The sequence below is a fragment of the Giraffa tippelskirchi genome, chromosome 4, assembly GCF_054371585.1.
Source record: "Giraffa tippelskirchi isolate mGirTip1 chromosome 4, T2T-mGirTip1v1.2.pri, whole genome shotgun sequence".
NCBI classification, from domain to species: domain Eukaryota; kingdom Metazoa; phylum Chordata; class Mammalia; order Artiodactyla; family Giraffidae; genus Giraffa; species Giraffa tippelskirchi.
This window is the reverse complement of record NC_137278.1, coordinates 56,019,958-56,038,433: the sequence shown is the minus strand read 5'-3', so window position 1 is coordinate 56,038,433 and position 18,476 is coordinate 56,019,958. Positions and strand designations below refer to the sequence as shown.

Below are 18,476 nucleotides of genomic sequence, written 5' to 3'. Positions count from 1 at the left end.
TTTCTCCTACTACAAGAAAGCTCATTAGTAAAGAGAAATTTATTAATATTATAGGATTACCCATGAGCCTACACACATATACAATAAACCATTCACTAACTTCAGTACTTTAATAATTACAAATTACTTGGCAATTCAAGTTACAAATGGTGGACACAGCATTAAGGAATGCAAACTCTTCAGAGACCTACAACCAACCGGAATGATGAGCCAGAAAACTCTGTCCTGTTTTCCAGTGTCTGACCTGAAAAAGTTACTTAACTTAGTCTGTTTCCCACAGGCTCCACAACAGACTAAAGGCCAGGGACATAAGCACACAGTAAGTAATGATGGGTAGGGCTCAGTCACCAGTCACTTGGTGACGTTTCCCACATTACAGCCCCTATTCCCTACTGAGCTGACAATTTCTCTGCCACTCTGTCTCACCCAAAAGGCTGGAAGCATCTGGAGCCCAGGAGGTGTCTTACTTGTCTCTGCTCTCTATCCTCTACTAGTCCCCACTAAGAATTGGCACATCATGGGGACTCAGCAAAGGCTTGACAATTGAAGAATATCAAAACTTGAGCGCTGGGGCCTCCCTGGTGGCTCAGTGGTAAAAGAGTTGGCCTGCCAATGCAGAGACACAGGTTCAACTGGTCAGGGAAGATCCCACATGCTGAAGAGCAACTAAGCCCATGAGTCACAACTACTGAGCCTGTGCTCTACAGTCCAAGTTCCGCAACAAAGAGAAGCCAACGCAATGAGAAGCCCGCACAGCAACGAAGACCCAAGACAACCAAAAATTAATAAAACTTAAAAAAAAAAACTTGTCAGCTGAAATCAAAATTGAATAGATTCAAATTCAAGTGATTTTTTTCCCCCCTTTGATGCCTCCCAGATATGCAGCAGCTTAATTTGGATATAAACCTTTCCCAAACACCAGGTTTGCAGCTTGTCCTATGCCCCTGGGACTGACCACAAGCCTGCAAATGGGGGTCCATCCAACAAGACCACATTTGCTAATGACTTCATTGAAAAAACTTTAATCAAAATTTACTTCTAGAACAAACTGTGTACCTGAAGCACAGCAGGTGTTTAAAGAGAGAAAACCTCACATTCACACTTAAGGGAACTGCACTTGACTCACAGGTGTGAAGGCCTATGAAACCCACTGAGCATTTTCTTGGGCCGTGGAACATGCAGGTGTTTTTCAGAAACGTAACTTTGGTGTTTATCCCTGAATTTAACCTAAGATCTTTTAAGGATCATATCAAGAAGCAGTTTTATCAAGTATTCTCAGCCAAGACCTAGTGCCCAGTTTGTGTAAAAACTATGTACCATCCAGACCAAAATAGACTTGGAGAAAAATAAAGCACTCATAACAGCAGGCTTCCTAACAATGTGTGAGCCAACTATTTTTAAAGAGAACCTTGGGAGTGAAAAAGAAGGAATTCAGCAAGGAAAAGAAAGCCTCTTCAATGCTCAGTCTTGATTGATTGACTTTGATCCTGAAACTTGATTTAGCAGGAATTCTGATGCCTCTAGGTTTGGTAGCCATAATCCAAGCTTCAAAACAAGAGGGCAAGGCGAGTGACATGACCGTCTAAGGATTGTGCAAAGTCAGCACTGGGGGATTAGGGCTCTCAACACAAACACCTTTACAGCAGGATGGATTCATGAGTCCCATCTAGAATCATCCCTGAGTTGATCACAGCCTTTCTATTGCCATCTGTGAAATTTTCTGGATGGTTCACTGCTCGTTGGGCACACTGTGAAGATTACGCACTGGGAGAATACAGGAAAGTCAGGTGACCCATGTTACTGCTTGTCAGCTTCCATGACTGAGGGTCTGACTAGCATAAAACTTGGGGAAAATGTGTGACTTTTGTTCAGCTGTGTTAGTCTCCATGAATAAAGAAAACTGATGTCTTGTTTGACAAAAGTTCTATGAAATAAAGCTGCTATCAAGCTCTCTCAGAAATAAAGGAAATATTTATCTACGCTTTGGCTCAAGATTTGAGTGAATTCCACCCCTTATCAAAGATCCAATGTAAATTAAGTGAGCAAAACTGATTCCTATTTTACTGTAAAACTGACACAAATTCTGTAACAAAGACAAAGAGCCAAAATGGCACCATACTGTTTTATTTCAACCTTCAAACAATATAAAGAGGTAACAACTTCTGATGCCGAACCATGTGAAGTAACAATAAAGGAACAAAAAAAATATTAACAACAAAAAGACAATCATTGAAAGGTGCTTCACAGCAGTGCTTTGGCAGTTCTGGCAAGTATTTCTGTCCAATGGCTTCAACACAGGGGTCTGAATGAACCCATGACCTCAGCTGAAGAACTCCCACATCCTCCCTCTAGTAGTTTACACATTCTGAGTCATCACACACCACATCCTATACTAGCCAGACTTTTATATTTTTATACTTCACCTCTTAGAACACGGAACTACATATTGTGCGTAATCGCAACAAAAACTAAAAAACAAAACAGTGTGGTAGAAAAGTAAACGAACTCCTACGTTTCCAGTAAGGCATCAGGGAATCGCTGCTGGCTGTGCCCTTCATTTCACCAGTTTGAAGAAAAGTTTTACTTGTATTTCTCAGCAAACCCAATATTCAGAAGCTTAACCAGCAGGCTCAAGTTAAAAGTTTAAAAGACAGTCCTCCTTTTTTTTTGGTAAATGTTTCATATAAAACATGAAATCAAGTTCCACTTTATTAAAAAAAACAACTGAGCATTTTTAATAGTAAAAATATATATATGTTTATATCTCTCTTTTTAAAAAGACATTTAATAACAATACTTCAGAAGACTGGATTTAACCCTCAACCCCTCATCCTGCCAAGCTATCCACCTGGCACAGATACATTAAGGCAAAGGCTCAGAGAGGTGTGGCCACCTTGGCGGTGGGCTGGGGACGTGAGAGGAACACACTCCGCTCCTGCAAGGCCCGTTCAGAACGGCTTCTCCCTCATGTTCACCGAGCCGTCCTGCATCCCGAAGTAGACTCTCTCTGCCATGTTGATGAACAGCCCTGTGTCCACCACGCCTGTGGGACGAAGGGCAGAAGGAAGTGTTAAGTTTCAGCCTCCCAAGGCAGGAAGAAAACCAGGACCACTGGGTCCATAGGAGTGACCACCATCAACAGCACCAGACAAATGACACATCTAAAGACTTCCCTCACGCGTGGTGATGAAAACACATTCTGCTTGTTTTTATTTCTTCTTGCGATCTCTCCCCCTCGGGGATCCTGGACTTCTCTCTGTACTCAAACGTGCAAGTTTTTTCCTGCCTCAGGGCCTTTGCTCACCCTGTTTATCTGCCCCAGTCATCTTCTCAGAGATGCCCTCCATCATGACTCTAAGTGTCCCCTTCCCAGTGGTCCTCAATCACATCATCAGCCTTAGAAGTTTTTCCCACAAAGGGCTGAAAGATACTTGCAATGCATATACTACGTCAAAATGAATAAACTCTCCAGATCAGTAAGACAACAGACAGTCTAGTGGAAAAATGGGCAAAAGACTTAAGAGATACTTCACAAAAGAGGTTCTCCAAAACGGCCAATAAACATAGAAAACGGTGCTCAAATTAGTCAATAGAGAATGCAGGGACTTCCCCAGCAGCCCAATGGTTAAGACTCTGCTCTGCCAATGCAGGGGACGTGGGTTCTGTCCCTAGTCGGGGAACTAAGGTCCCATACGCTGCAAGGTGTGGCCAAAAAATTGGAAGAAAAAAAAAAGAATAAAATAAAGGATACATTTAAAAAAAAAGAGAGAATGCAAATCAAGACACCACTACACACTCAACAGGACGAGTATAATGAAATTTGACTGGAATGTAAAGATACTCCCACACATTGACTATAGAAGTAAATTGGCAAAAAACCACGTTGGAAAATGTTTCTCGGTATATCTTCTAAAGCTGAACATATTCATACCTGATGATCCAGCAACTCTACTCCTCAGTATATATCAGGTATATATATATGATCCTCACAAGATATGCAACAGAATGTTCCCAGAATTATTTTTATTAAACAGCTAAAAACTAGAAACACCCAAATGCCCATAAGAGTAGAATGGATATACAGTTATTTTTTCACACACAAAAATGATGGTATACTATTCACTAGTGCAAATTATACTATTCACTAGTTGCTACAACTGTTAGCAACCTTTACTGAAAATATTTACATATACACACATACTACAGTGAGATAATACTGTTCAACTACTGATGGACCCAGTGTGTAGGGAAGCACACTGGCATGCACTGCGGGCAGAAGGTAAACTAATGCCATCCGTGGAAGCAATTCTGCACTATCTGGCAAAATCAGATACACTTATTCTTTCAACTGGTAATTCCTTTCTAAAAAAGGATTGAAACGAATATCTGCTCATGCGGATCTGCCTAAATAAATTATATGAGAGTCACAAGATGGAATGCCGTATTATTATTAAGAAAAAAAAAAGAATGAGGAAGCTCTTTTGTGAACCATTATATAATAACCTTCAAGATGGGAAAAAACAAGAAAATAGAAGACAGGGAAAAAACAGGAAGCAAAACATGTGCCAAGTATGCTGTCAATTGTGTAAACAAAGAGATGGGAGTGGGGGAGTTGACTTGTGTTTATGTAAGATCAACTCAAGAAGGACACACACACACACACAAGGACACAAAACTTTGGAGGCACTGGCCATCTTCAGACAGGGGGAAAGCAGAGGGATGGAAGACAGAGACTTTTCACTGTTCATTCTTATAATTTTGAAGTATGTAAATTCAAAAGGATAAATAAAATTTTCAAAGACAACCCCCCATACATAAATAAAATCATCTAACAGCACTGCACCGACATGACAGGGGCCTCCCAAAGACATGTCAAGTGGCCACTCAAGACCCAGGCTTCTCAAAAATTCTACCGAGTCAAAAAGTTCCTTAGAGTTTTTCCATAACATTTCAAGGAAAAATCGGAACAAACTTTTGGGCCAACCCAATATAACATAAAGTGACAGCTTCCACCTGATTCAAGAGAAAGCCAAACTGAGTTCAGAAAAGACTTCAACGATATAAGAGTAGAGATGTAGAGCAGCTGTCAAAGGTCTGATCTCAAGAGCCACCTCTCTTCAGGTTATTAGGATACTGGGAGTGACTAACCCGTTCCTACACCCATCCCCAGATTAGTGGAAAGGGGAGAGGTGGTTTGGTGTGAACAAGGGGGAAAGAACGCCGCTGGCTTGGGCCCTTCTCTGTTCCGGGTGCAGCAGTGGAACACCCAAGGGTGTGGGCAGCCAGGGGCCAGTTCTGCTGCCCTCTAGGTGTCCTCACATAAATGGACGTGCATGGGACACAGGCAGGGTGACAGAGATAGACAGGGAAACTTGCCCTCCTCTCCTCCCTTGACCCAGGTCCAGCATCAAGTATTACAACAGACCAAAGAGGAAGAGAAAAAGAGAATGAGAGAACAAACCACATGGATGCCCCTGGAGGCACTGTGCTAAATAATTCAGCATCTAGCTTCTCTGTTTACACTGTCTTCACTTTAAGTTCCTAATGAAGCTCTGAACTTCTCTAGGATGTAGCTTCTGCTGACTGAGGTGGAGAACAAAGTATGGGAGAAATCTGCTCACAAAGGACATCTCAGTGTCTCAATTAGCCTCGAAAGGTCTGAGCAGGTGCACCAGAGCCCCCTAGTGGGCACTGCAAGTAATCCACCCACAGAGGAACAGCGCCCTCACTGGTGGGCGGTTTCCTACAGGGTCCCCTGCATTTGCATTATCACTGGGGCTAATTCTTCCAGATTACCAACAGTGACCTGGCAGAAGAACTCCCTATAACACATGGCACAGCACCTCGCCCATGGCAGGAATCTAATGAGCTTGGGTAAACTGAGTCATTCTTCTCCAAAGAACAGGCCAGAATCAAAGAGGTGGCAGTCAAGCTCTTTGCAGAGAGGGTGAGTTTATTTCAAGGCAAGCCCTCTGACACTCCATCGGCCCCATACCTGCCCCAGTTGAAACAGGTTATGAAATGCCAACTAAGAAAAGCTGCTAGGTGAGCAGTAATTGTTTTCAGGAGGAAAAGGCAAAAAGGTGTGAAGTTAGAAATCCCAAAGCAAATTCTTCCCACCCAAGTCTCAAAGCCACAGCCATTGTGCCTCCCGTGGCCAGAGGCAGGGGACAGCTATGAAGAGCCTGGGTGTCTACACTCAAGAGATATGTTACCTGGGATCATTTTGATGGCTGTGTTCACTTCACTCCATTTGTGGACCCGGTCAAACTTCCAGTCCAGGATAAAGTTGCCATTATCCGTCACCACAGGACCCTAGAAGATAATTGTCCACACTGACGAGGTGATGTAGACTCAGGCAGGCAGAGGGGGCAGGAGAGTGGAGGTGATAACCAAGGACAAGTATCTTAAGCAACCCGCTCCAACCAGTACTCCCACCCTCATGCTTTCTATTACTAGAAGGCAGTGCTATGAAGCAGTAATGAGCAGGAGTCCTGAAGCCACTGAGGCAGATATCTCACAGGGGCCATTTTCTTCTGTGAGCCTCAGATTCCTCTATGGCAAGAAAGGGATAGCGAAACCTACCTCCTTCGGCAGCTTATGCGTAAACCACATGGGTAAGCATTTACCACAGTGAGGGCACAGTGATGCTTAGCCATCATTAGAGTGAAAAACTTCAGCAAGAGAACAGACAACCAACATGGCTCAATGCTCCCAAAGCTTCACACTGAGAACCATCAGTGATGCAACGTAAGACAACATCCCCCCAGATCAGGCAAATCCAACGAAAAGATGGAGCAGTGAGGGGTCCTGGGGTCACAGCGGCTGGGGGTAGTTTTAGTTAATTAACCCAGAATTCCACAGCAGCTTTGGGCACTAGAAAGCATTTAGGATCACAAATGTTGCCAGAACACAAGGACTGCTCTGCAAAATGGAGGAGCGGGAGCCCAGTAAGAACACCCAAAGGCAAGATGCTGGGCTCTTGTGTGGAGGAATCCCAGCTCTGAGAGAGAACCCTGACAATCTCCTCTTGAATCCTCAGCTGCTCAGGGAGCCAGAGTCGGAGCTCGGTATGATGACAATGATTAAGACTGTGGTTTTTTAAAAAGTCACAAAACACCAGGAAGAAAATACATTAAAATAAAATAAAAGTTCATCAGGGAGGAGTTACAGATAAGTTGCTTTCTCTCCTGTATGTTTCAAACTTTTTATATATAGTTCTGTCTGCAACTAAGTTTTTGAATTATTACTACTGCTTGTCTAATTAAGTGTAAGAGAAAAAGTTCTGTTCAACCCACTTTAGAAACTGAAGTGAAGCATTTGAACTAAGTATCTGGGTGTATTCCTGGGGAGGAGCTTACATCCCCCAAGGAACTCTACTTCATTTAACCACAGGATGAGAAAAGAGGAGGAAAAAAGAAAATTATACCACAAAACCTGAATAACTCTCTGCCCCAGAAGGCACTCCCCAAACCCATTTTTAGCAGCTGTTACACAGATCCAGGTACAAAGATCAGTTCACCTGAGGAGCATCAGATTCCAAGGGACAGAAAATATGCCCACTTGTACAGTGAATATACGGTGTGTTAAGTATAGTCTTGTCTACATGAGTTTGAATATGGAAACTGATAAAGCCAGTGCTCTGAAAATAAGCCAATAGGCTGATTAAAAATAAACAGAGAATTTCCGTGGTGGCACAGTGGATTAAGAATCTTCCTGCCAATGCAGGGGACAACGGTTCTATCCCTGGTCTGCAAAGATTCCACACGCCACAGGGCAACTAAGCCCACGTGCCACAACTACTGAGCCTAAGTGCTGCAACTCCTGAAGCCCACGCACTTAGAGCCTGTGCTCTGCAACAAGAGAAGTCACCACAATGAGAAGCCCACACTTCTAGAGTAGCCCCGACTCGCCAAAACTAGAGAGTGCCCTTGTGCAGCAATGAAGACACAGTACAGCCAAAAAATAAATAATAAACAGAAGCCACCTGCCCAGTCTGGGCACAGAAGACCTAACAGAAGCAGGAGGACAGGCCCTGAGAGCCTGGAACACCTTCCAGAAACCTTCCAGCCACTCACTGCCTTGTTGACGGCCATGCGAAGTTCAATCACGCCCCCAAACTTCTGGGTCACAGTTCGGCTCACTGGGACATAGGCCATAGGGATGACCTCAATGGGGATGCCCCTGTGCCACTGATCCCCGAGGTTCTTTGAATCTTTCCTGGAAAGAAAAGAGTCAGAAGCACAACAAATGTCAATAAGCTCAACAGTACAGACATGCCAAATTCAGGCACGGAGTTACTAAGGAGGGGCGAGGGCAAGGGGAGCAAGCAGGGCCAAGTGTACAGGGCTTCAAACGGACTGGCTGTGCTTTACTGTTTTTAAAAAAAGTATTTGAAGTAAATACAACAAAAACGTTAAAACCTGGATATGACTGGTTTGTGGTTAAACAGGTGTGAGGAACACAATCATTTATGCTCTTCCTACAGCTGTAATTTTTTTTAAATTAACATGCTCAGCACAAGTGCCTTCTAGTAGACTCTGAGAGCCTGGTCAAAGACTGTCCACAACACAAATCACATGTGACACAGGGGAAGCAGGAGTGCTGGCTCACTGCCCACGGGCAGGCTTGACCTGCTTCCTCCAAGACTCCTTGCAGGGAGCGAATGGAGCGAATGAGTGATCAATAAGGACATGTTCTGTTAACGAGTGTGACATCTGTTTCCTCCTTCCAGCGGACACAAGAAATAGCACTATCTTCCTTCAGCACCAAAGCAGAACATAATTGTCCAAGGCACTCTCCTGAGTCACAGGAAGGAGGAGCACCCCTCCCCTTCCAGCTCTGTTTTCTCCTCCATAAGATGCGGGCTGGCATCTGAGGCACCTCCTCAGTGGACAGTTCAGAAACACTGAACATCGTACCTGAAATCGGCAATCACGATGAAGCGGCTGGCATTGCCGGCCACAATCTTCTCCTGAGTCAAGCAGCCTCTGGGGAATGGAGAAGAAGCAAAGGAACAAACATGGGGCTAAGTAAGAAGAAATCTGAATTTGGGAACTAAAGTCAGATACAGGAAACCAAAATCCATTCAGTTCTGACACTTAGAGAGAAATTTAATTTTTAATTCTTAAAGGAACAGACCCCCTAACTCTATCACACTGTGCAACAGACTAAGTTGTGTCTCCCTGCCCTCAGCCCCCCAAAATTCATCTGTTGGAGGCCTAACCCCTAACTTGACTGTATGTGAAAGATGAGGTCTCTAAGGAAGTAACTGTGGTTCAATGATGTCACTGAAGTGAGGCTCTGCTCTGATTAGAATGGGTATCCTTCTAAGATGACGCCAAAAAGCTCTTACTCTCTCTTCCTCCACCACAGGAGGCTACACTGAGAAGCCAGCCATCTGCAAGCCCAGGGCTTCAGAACTGTGACAAACAAATTTTTCCCTTGAAGTCACCACATCTAAGATTTTTGTTATGGCACCTGGGCTAAGACCTGCTGCTTCCAGTAAATGGACTGTGGAAACAGGAGTCTGTGTCTGGGAGAAAGGGTTCCCAGTGGGGCCGCAGGCATAACCCAACTAAGATGCCATCTGCCAGGGAGCACGGTGCCTGGGGAAGGTCATGTGGCTGTGGCATGAAGGGGAGGAGTAAGGACAAGCTTTGAACAACCTGCCCTCTCTGCCATTTGACAGCCAGATTTATGAAGTGGAGAGAGCACAGTGAGACTTGAAGCACATTTTGTGTCACTCCAGAGTCTGGTTGATTTTAAGAAAGAGGAGACAGGGACTTCACCTTCAACTCAACACTTCCTGACTCCCTAAAATTAACACTCAAGAAACACCCAATAAATGTTTTCCAAAAGAATGAATACACACATCACTCACTGCTCAGAGCCCACAGACCTAGTAATCTAATCCCAGTAATGTGTTTGCTTTAGGCTGTGCAATTTTTTTTTTTGGCTGTACAATTTTTAAAGTTGGAATCAGCAGAAGGCAGCAGACACAGAGAACCCAGTAAGATGAATCATTTCATTGATCAGGCTAAAGTCCCTGTCACCAGACTGCTACTAACAACCAGAAATGCCTGGCTGGCTCTACAGTCTTATGCTATCAACACCCAAGAAGAAAGACGAACTCGTGTGTATCACAGAGGCACTGTGCTTATCCTGCATTCCACTTGGCTTTGCTAAGGATTAACTGGCAGATACTTGGCAAAAAAGGCCCCACAACACTCACCCACCACCCTTGATGAGGTTGAGGTCAGCGTCAACTTCATCAGCACCATCGATGGCAAGATCGATCTGCATTGAAGAAAGATACAAAAACCACTGAGACCCTCATAAAGGCAGGCTCTGTGCTAAGCATGAACCTGCAACAGCTCATCAGACCCCAGCTGCCCTATTAGCCAAGCACAGTTATTATTCCTATTGAACCAGTTAGGAAACTAAGACTCTCAGAGGTTAAGTTATTCCACTAGGGGCATGAGGAAACACATATGGACCACACCTGGGTGCAGCTCTCATCCACCACTTTACACTTCCTCTACTCTTTGATGGGCTTCTCTTTGGACAAGCTGGAATTACTGAGCATGCAATCGCAGCGTGAGTAACTTCACCTCCAAGTGTAGAAAGAGATATATAGTATATCTGTGGGATTAAAATTTCCTTGGAAGCAGGCAATAATGGAAAAAAATCTGAGAAGCACTGATTTAGAAATGTCTGAACTAATATGGCAAAAAAACGGGTATACTGACACACGTCTTTTGTGATTTAAAATTGGAAAATTTCTCAGATCCCACCCCCATGATCCCACTAAAGCACCTGTCTGGGCTTGCCCACTGCCTTTAACAGGAAGTTCCACTGCCAGCCCAAAAGCAGTGAAGGAGGAGAATAGGTTCATTCATGTTTCAAAATTTGAAATCAAGGAAGAGATATATTGATACTTCTCATCACTCCTGGTACTCTGCATGGACCATATGGGAGCCTCAGGAATGATTTTTCTAAAAACAGCAGTATAAAGAACGAAATGGCAACCCCCTCCAGAATTCTTGCCTGGAAAATTCCATAGACAGAGGAGCCTGGTGGCCACAAAGAGTTGGACAGGACTGAGTGACTGAGCACACATAAAACCTCAGGGTGCAAATTCAGCTCAAGCTGCAGTCAAAAGTTGCCTGATATGGAATCACCAAAACTTCAGTGGGGCAGCCTCACTTCCGCCTTTTTACAAGGATGAAGTGACAGCCCACGATGCTCCTCCCCACCCTACACTGACCCCAGCTGCACCACAGCCAGCTCTCTGGGGACTGGAGGGAGGCAATCTTTTCTGCGTGGGCCCCATGCCCACCTTCAGCCCAAAGTATTCTATCACTTGGTCCTAGACACCCCAGCCAGTCTGGGCACTGTTCGCATATGCCCACATGCTAGCCTGGAGCTGCTCCCATGGTTCCCATCCTCGATGGAATGCGCTCTCCTGCCCTTGCCACCTAGCCATCACAGCTCTGCTCAAATTTTCACCTCTTCCCACAAAACCCCTCTAAGCAGCAGCACTCTAGTGCTGGAAGCACCTGAATTCATCCTCAGGCTCTGCCACTTACAAGAAGGCAGGCCTCAGGCAAACACCTTGCCTTCTCCATGCCTTTCTCACATTTGTAAAATGGGATGGTAATAGTTCCCACCTTCCTTCCAGACTACAGGAGCTCAAATACAGGTGATCCTGAACAACTGGGTCAGGTTCGAACCATGCAGGTCCACTTACGAGGCAGATTCTGTCCCCCACACATGCACTGCAGTACTACGTGATCCGTGGTTGGCTAAATACACAGATGCAGAACCACGAATACAGAAGGCCAACTATGGCACTCAAGCATCTGTGGATTCTGGTTTTCACAGTGGGTCCTGGAACCAAGCCCCTTGGCCACTGAGGGATGACTGTGGTTTAATACAGACCAGCACTTAGTAGAATAGCTGTACACAGTGAAGGCTTGGGAAATGCCGCCTGTGAGGATGCTCCACACTCTCCTCAACTTCAGTCTCTGGATTGCTCGTGCGTTCAATCGTCTTAATCATAAAACTTCATTTTAATCTGTTTGCAAAGGCCCATGCTTGCCTCAGACAACTGCTTCTTATCTCCAATTAGCGGTAAACTCCAAGGGCCTGCCTGCTCATATTACATGTCTGTGTGAGGGCTGCAGGAAGTCCTGGGTCCCTGAGCCCCCTTAGTTAAACCACAGGGAATGTCCTGGAAATTAACAACCTCCCCACTTGTGACCTCAGCCAGGATTAATATCTAAAGTCCCAGGAGAAGAGTTAGTATGGCTGACTGACTTTCCTCCTAGACTTGATCAGATATCCTGAGCCCACGAACAAGTGACAGTCATAAAAAAGGAAGCAGAAAAACCCAGTAGCCTCTCTTACCTCTGGGTGTCGGTCCAGGTCACTGAGAGTTAAGCCATACTGCAGGATGAGCTGACGGGCCTGTGGAGAACAGGAAAAAGCACCCGTAATCATCATCTCTGAGCAAGGGTGAGGATTCTCAGAAGCCACTTGGATCTAAGGGTCAGACACTCAGTACCACCAAGGCCCTCCCAAATCCAACCTGTACCACCAAGAGATAGGGATCTAGCCTCGAGAATGGCAAAAGTTGGCCCATCCCAGGAACTAGAAGAAGGCAGATAGCACCTACTGAACACTCCGCTCCAGCGCTAGACAGAGTCCCACCTCTGTGACCTGTTAGTTAAGATGATGTCATGGCCTCTGAAAGCCTCTGGTAATACACTACAGTTGTTGCTGTTTTACTCTCTGAGTTGTGTCTGACTCTGTGCGACTCCATGGACTGTAGCCCACCAGGTTCCTCTGACCATGAGATGGATTCTCCAGGCAAGAATACTGGAGTGGGTTACCATCCCCTTCTCTAGCAGATCTTCCTGACCCAGGGATTGAACCTGAGTCTCCTGCATTGGCAGGCAGTCTTTACTGCTGAGCCACCAGGGAAGCCCAATACAGTACAGTAGGTAGCCCTCATCTGTGGTTTCAGTTACCCACAGGCAACCTCGATCCAAAAATTTTACATGTAACATTCCAGAACTCACAAGCTTTAAATTGCACACCATTTTGAGTATAGCACGATGAGATCTCTGCTATCTACTCCATCTGGTCCAGGATGTGAATCATCCCTTTGTTCAGCACACCCCACCTGTTAGTCACTTAACAGCCATCTCAGCTATCAGCCTGATGTCACAGTGTCACAGTGCTTGTGTTCAACCGACCCTTACTACACTTCATACACACATTCCTCAGTTTACTGTGCTTTGCTTTATTGTGCTTTGTTACCAGCTGAAGGCTGTGGCCACCCTGCCTCCAGGGAGCCTAAGGGTGCAATTTCTCCAACAGCATTTGCTCACTTTGTGTGTTACATTTTGGTAGTTCTCACAGTATTTCAAACTTTTTCATTATCGTTATCACGTTTATTATGGTAGCCTGTGACCAGTGAGCTTTCACGTTACTACTGTAACTGCTTTGGCATTTTTTTCAGCAATATTTTTTAACTAAGGTATGTCCATTGCTTTTTTAGACATAATGCTATTGCACACTTACTAGAATATAATAGAGTGTAGACATAATTTCTAATGTGCACTGGGAAATTCAAGTAGCTCACTCTGTATCATACTTTTTTATGGTGGAATGGAACCAAACCTGGAATATCTCCAAGGTAAAGCTCCAAAGCACAATAGTAATGCTGGCAATTCAGATACACCAAAGACAAGCCATAAAATACTTTCTTAAGCACAAGAATAAAAGTTGTTAACTTAGTAAGGAAAGGAAAAAAGTTATACGCTAAGGCTGCTAAGATCTAAGACTGTAAGAACAAATCTTCCATCCATGAAACCGTAAAGAAGGAAAAAGAAATTTGTGCCAGTTTCACTATTGCAACCCAAACTGCAAAAGTTATGACTATAGTGCATAAATGCCTAGTTAAGATGGAAAAGGAATTAAATTTTACAATAGTGTATTTTGAGAGAGAAACCATGATCACATAACTTTTATCAGTGTCTTGTTACAACTGTCCTATATTATTATTAGTTGTTGTTAATCTCTTACCATGCCTAATTCACCAACTGAATGTCATCACAGGTATCTATGTATATGAAAAAATATCATATACATCACATTCAGTTGTATCTGCTGTTTCAGGCAGCCACTTGGGGTCTAGGAATGTATTTTCCATGGATGACGGGGCAGGGGGAGAAGGGAGACTACCATTACTTTTTAAAACTTCCTAAACTAAGAGCCTAAACTTCCTAAACTAAGAGCTGAAACATTACTTTTTAAAACTTCCTAAACTAAGATTTTGGGCTCCTAAATCACTGCAGATGGTGACTGCAGCCATGAATATTAAAAGACACTTGCTCCTTGGAAGAAAAGCTATGACAAACCTAGACAGCGTATTAAAAAGCAGAGGCATCACTTTGCCGACAAAGGTCCGTCTATTCAAAGATATGTTTTTTCCAGTAGTCATGTATGGATTTGAGAGTTGAACCATAAAGAAAACTGAATGCCAAAGAATTGAAGCTTTTGAACTGTGGTGTTGGAGAAGACTCTTGAAAGTCCCTTGGACTGCAAGGAAATCAAACCAGTCAATCCTAAAGGAAATAAGGCCTGAATATTCATTGGAAGGACTAATGCTGAAGCTCCAATACTTTGGCCACCTGATGTGAAGAACTGACTCATTGGAAAAGACCCTGATGCTGGGAAAGATTGAATTTGAATCCTGGATTTTTATTTGATCCTATGAAAGATTACTGCTTAATTATTGTGGAGATGTTTAAAAGTCTCCCTACTTTTCACAGAGAGATAATGAAATATATACAGTGAAATCATACTATGTCTGAGATTCACTTCAAAAGAACACAGGTAGAGGAGGAGAAGGGAACAACAGAGGATGAGATGGTTGGATGGCATCACCGACTCGATGGACATGAGTTTGAGCAAGCTCTAGGAGTTTGTGATGGACAGGGAAGCCTGGCGTGCTGCAATACATGGGGTCACAAAGAGTAGGACACGACTGAGTGACTGAACTGAACTGAACTGAAACTAAGAGCCAAATCTACAAAACTAAGTTTCTTTTTTTAAATAATGTTGTAAAAAAAAAAAGACAGAAGAAGATCACTATAAACTGATACACTGATACACAGTGACAATTTCCAGGCCACACTGTTGAATAAAAATAAGCAAGAGAATACATACACTCAGAAGAGAATGTAAAGGCAGGACACCAGAATGGCTACTAGTGAGGAGCCCGGCAAATTGAGAGAATAGACTGGGAAAAAATCAAGATGTTTGTGGCCAATTCAGCACCACTGACTATATGCTTACAATATATGGAGCAACCAAAGCATGGAAACCTTTTTACCAAAAGCCATGTCTAGCAAATATCTTCTGCCTAAAGTCAAAACCACCTGAGATTAAGAATGAGAAGGTCTTGGTTCTAATCTTAAATAAATCAGTCACATGACCCTTAGCAAGTTTTCTCACCTATAAAAAGATGAGGATAGATAATGACCAATGTCAATCTTCAAATCCTAAGACTCTAACAATAAAACACAAACACCCTGGACTTTGCAATGTATGGGACCCATTTGGATCCTGATTCAAACAAAGTGTAAAAAAATATTTTTAAAGGATAAGACAATAGAGGAAGTTTGAATCCTAGATTTTTACTCCATCCTATGAAAGATTACTGCTTAATTTTTTAAGTATTGTGGAGATGTTTAAAAGACTCCTTACTTTTCGGAGAGACATAATGAAATACATACAATGAAATCATACTATGTCTGGGATTTACTTAAAAATAACATAGGTAGATGAGAATAGGATACAGATCAAACAAAACTGGCCATGAATTGATCACTGTGGAAACTGGGCGATGGGTACACAGAACTTCATTGCATTATTCAGTATCCTTTTTGAAGTCTGAAATTGTCCATAATAACAAGATTAAATGAGGAGTGAATCAAGTTCAAAAGAAAAAAGCCCATGATTTTGAAAGAGAAATACATGATCAAGGGAGAAAACAACAAGAAAAAAGGTACTGCTGGTTCATTTCTCAGTTCCTAGGTTTCTCCCAACATGATATTGACCCTTAGACTATAAAAACATTTGGAAGATGAATCCCCAAAGCCCCCCACACATTGTGGTATTCATGCCTTTGGGGAATCCCTGCCCATGACATCCCGAGGTTGTCCTGTGTTACCAACTGCACACAGCAGAGGTGATGGTAAGCCCCAGGTGAGATTAGTTTATAAAGAAGAAAGGGCGTGCTCCCACAAGATGCCTCCCTCCCTCCCTCTCTCCACTCACCCTATCACACACACAAGGGAAAACCTGCTGCCAAGCCCTGAAGACACTGAGAGCCCCAGGGACGAGGCCCACTTCACAGCCTGTGAAGAAGTAAGGCCACAGCGTCCACCTGACAGAGCATGGAAGCAGATCCTTCGAGCAGAGCAGAGATGACTGCAGCCCTGTCCAACATTCCGCTGCAACCTCATCAGAAACTCAAGGCCAGAAACACCCAGCTCAACCATTCCAGATTCCTGACCCCTGGAAACTATGAGCTTACAAATGTTTGTTGTTCTAAGCTGCTAAGTTTCAGGGTAATTTGTTCCAGCAACAGATATCTAATACAGATGCTGCTGGAATAACGATATGAATGAATGTAGTTCAGTGTGATATTCTATCACAACTAAAACTGTGTTATATACTATTGGTGCTCAGTTCCTCAGTTGTGTCCAACCCTTGTGACCCTATAGACTGCAGCCTGCCAGGCTCCTCTGTCCGTGTCCATTTTTCAGGCAAGAATACTGGGCTGGGTTGTCATGTCCTTCTCCAGGGGATCTTCTCAACCCAGGGATTGAACCTGTATCTCCTGCACTGGGAGGAGGATTCTTTACCACTGAGCCACCTGAGAAGCCCATTATATATACTACGACCCCTGTTAACTGTATACTTTGGGTTGGCCAAAAAGTTCATTCAGGTTCTTCTGTGTGATGTAAACCTGAACAAACTTTTTTGCCAACCCACTAGTTAGAAACAATACTACACTACATTCAAATATATTACATGAAAACTGATGGAAGGAAACAATTCTATCATGATTCCTATGGGGGAAAGAAATCTGTATAAAATATATCATTTTCATTTAACCCGAAGTTTAAAAACTGCCTGCACCACTTGCCAGTGTTATTGTTTCATGAGGATGTTCTGTTTGTCCACCTAGATGGTAATCAGAGTATGAGAGAGCCCATTTTATATACACTTTTCACCAGCAGTTAGGATTAGCTGAGCCAATAGTTGAGTAACTATTGTGAGTTCATTCAAAAAGGAGTTACCGAGTACAAACTCCTGCTTTAAGAAAAAAAATGATAAGACTTCCCTGGTGGTTCTGTGGCTAGGACTCCATGCCCCCAATGTAGGGGACCCGGGTTCGACCCCTGGTTGAGGAACTAGATCCCACATGCCTCTTCACCACTGCCGCCAGCTGCCTGAGTCAACGGCTGTCCAGAGTCTGCATGTGAAAGGAGCCCAGTAGGTAAGTTCTGCCTGTGTTACGTGGCTGGGAGGCCAACTGCTCTCCCTTTAAACAGTCTGAATCCCCAGTCACAACGTGAAGGGCCACTCAGGAGGGACCCTTCAGGCCTGCTTCCACGAGCAGGTCCTCCAACACTCCCTTCTCCCCATATCTGACTGGATTCCCCCACAAGGCCCCCGTGCACAACCCTGCACACGGAGAGAAGCATCATCATGGGTGGCATGGACTCCTTCCTCCCTGGGTGTAATGCCTTGTACTGTGCTCCCCCAAAAAAAGATATATTGGGGCTTCCCTAGTGGCTCAGTGGTAAAGAATCCGTCTGCCAATGCAGGAGACACAGGTTCAATTCCTGGGCCAGGAAATCCCACATGCTGTGGAGCAACTAAGCCCATCCTCCACAACTATGGAGCCTGTGCTCTAGAGCCCGGGGGCTGCAACTATTGAGCCCGTGCACTGCAACTATTGAGCCCATGCACCCTAGAGCCCATGCTCCACAGCAAGAAAAGCTACTGCAGTGAGAAGCCCCCACGTCAGAATCAGAGAGTAGCTCCCACTCTCCGAAACTAGAGAAAAGGCCCATGTAGCAACAAAGACTCAGCACAACCAAAAATAAGTTGTTGTTTTTTTTTAAAAAAAAAAAAAAGGAAAGATGTTGGAGTCCTAACCCCCAGTACTTCCAGCTGTGACTTTACTTGGAGATTGGGCTTTTACAGAGGTAATCAAGTCAGAATGAAGTCATGAGAGTGAGCCCTAATCCAACATGAACGGTGTCCTTAGAAGGGGAATTTGTACACACACAGAGAGGCACACAGGTAGAATGCCATGTGAACATGAAGACTGAGAGTGAGGACACGCACCACAAAGCCAAGTAATGCCAAGACCGCTAGGAAACCAC

The 18,476-nt window shown here is 44.1% G+C and overlaps 1 protein-coding gene across 1 annotated transcript in view; it reads right to left on the bottom strand.

Annotated features, from left to right (window-relative positions):
* Nucleotides 1-2,108: 2,108 nt before the first annotated feature.
* RPIA (ribose 5-phosphate isomerase A) overlaps nt 2,109-18,476 on the bottom strand; it is a 32,936-nt gene continuing 16,568 nt past the window's right edge. Inside the window, exons 4-9 of the mRNA XM_081592945.1 lie at nt 12,412-12,471; nt 10,235-10,299; nt 8,922-8,990; nt 8,079-8,220; nt 6,216-6,315; nt 2,109-3,043 (exon numbers count right to left, since the gene is read on the bottom strand). Coding sequence (XP_081449071.1) covers nt 2,949-3,043; nt 6,216-6,315; nt 8,079-8,220; nt 8,922-8,990; nt 10,235-10,299; nt 12,412-12,471 — 531 coding nt within the window. The 3' untranslated portion in view covers nt 2,109-2,948. The remainder of the gene's footprint in view (nt 3,044-6,215; nt 6,316-8,078; nt 8,221-8,921; nt 8,991-10,234; nt 10,300-12,411; nt 12,472-18,476) is intronic.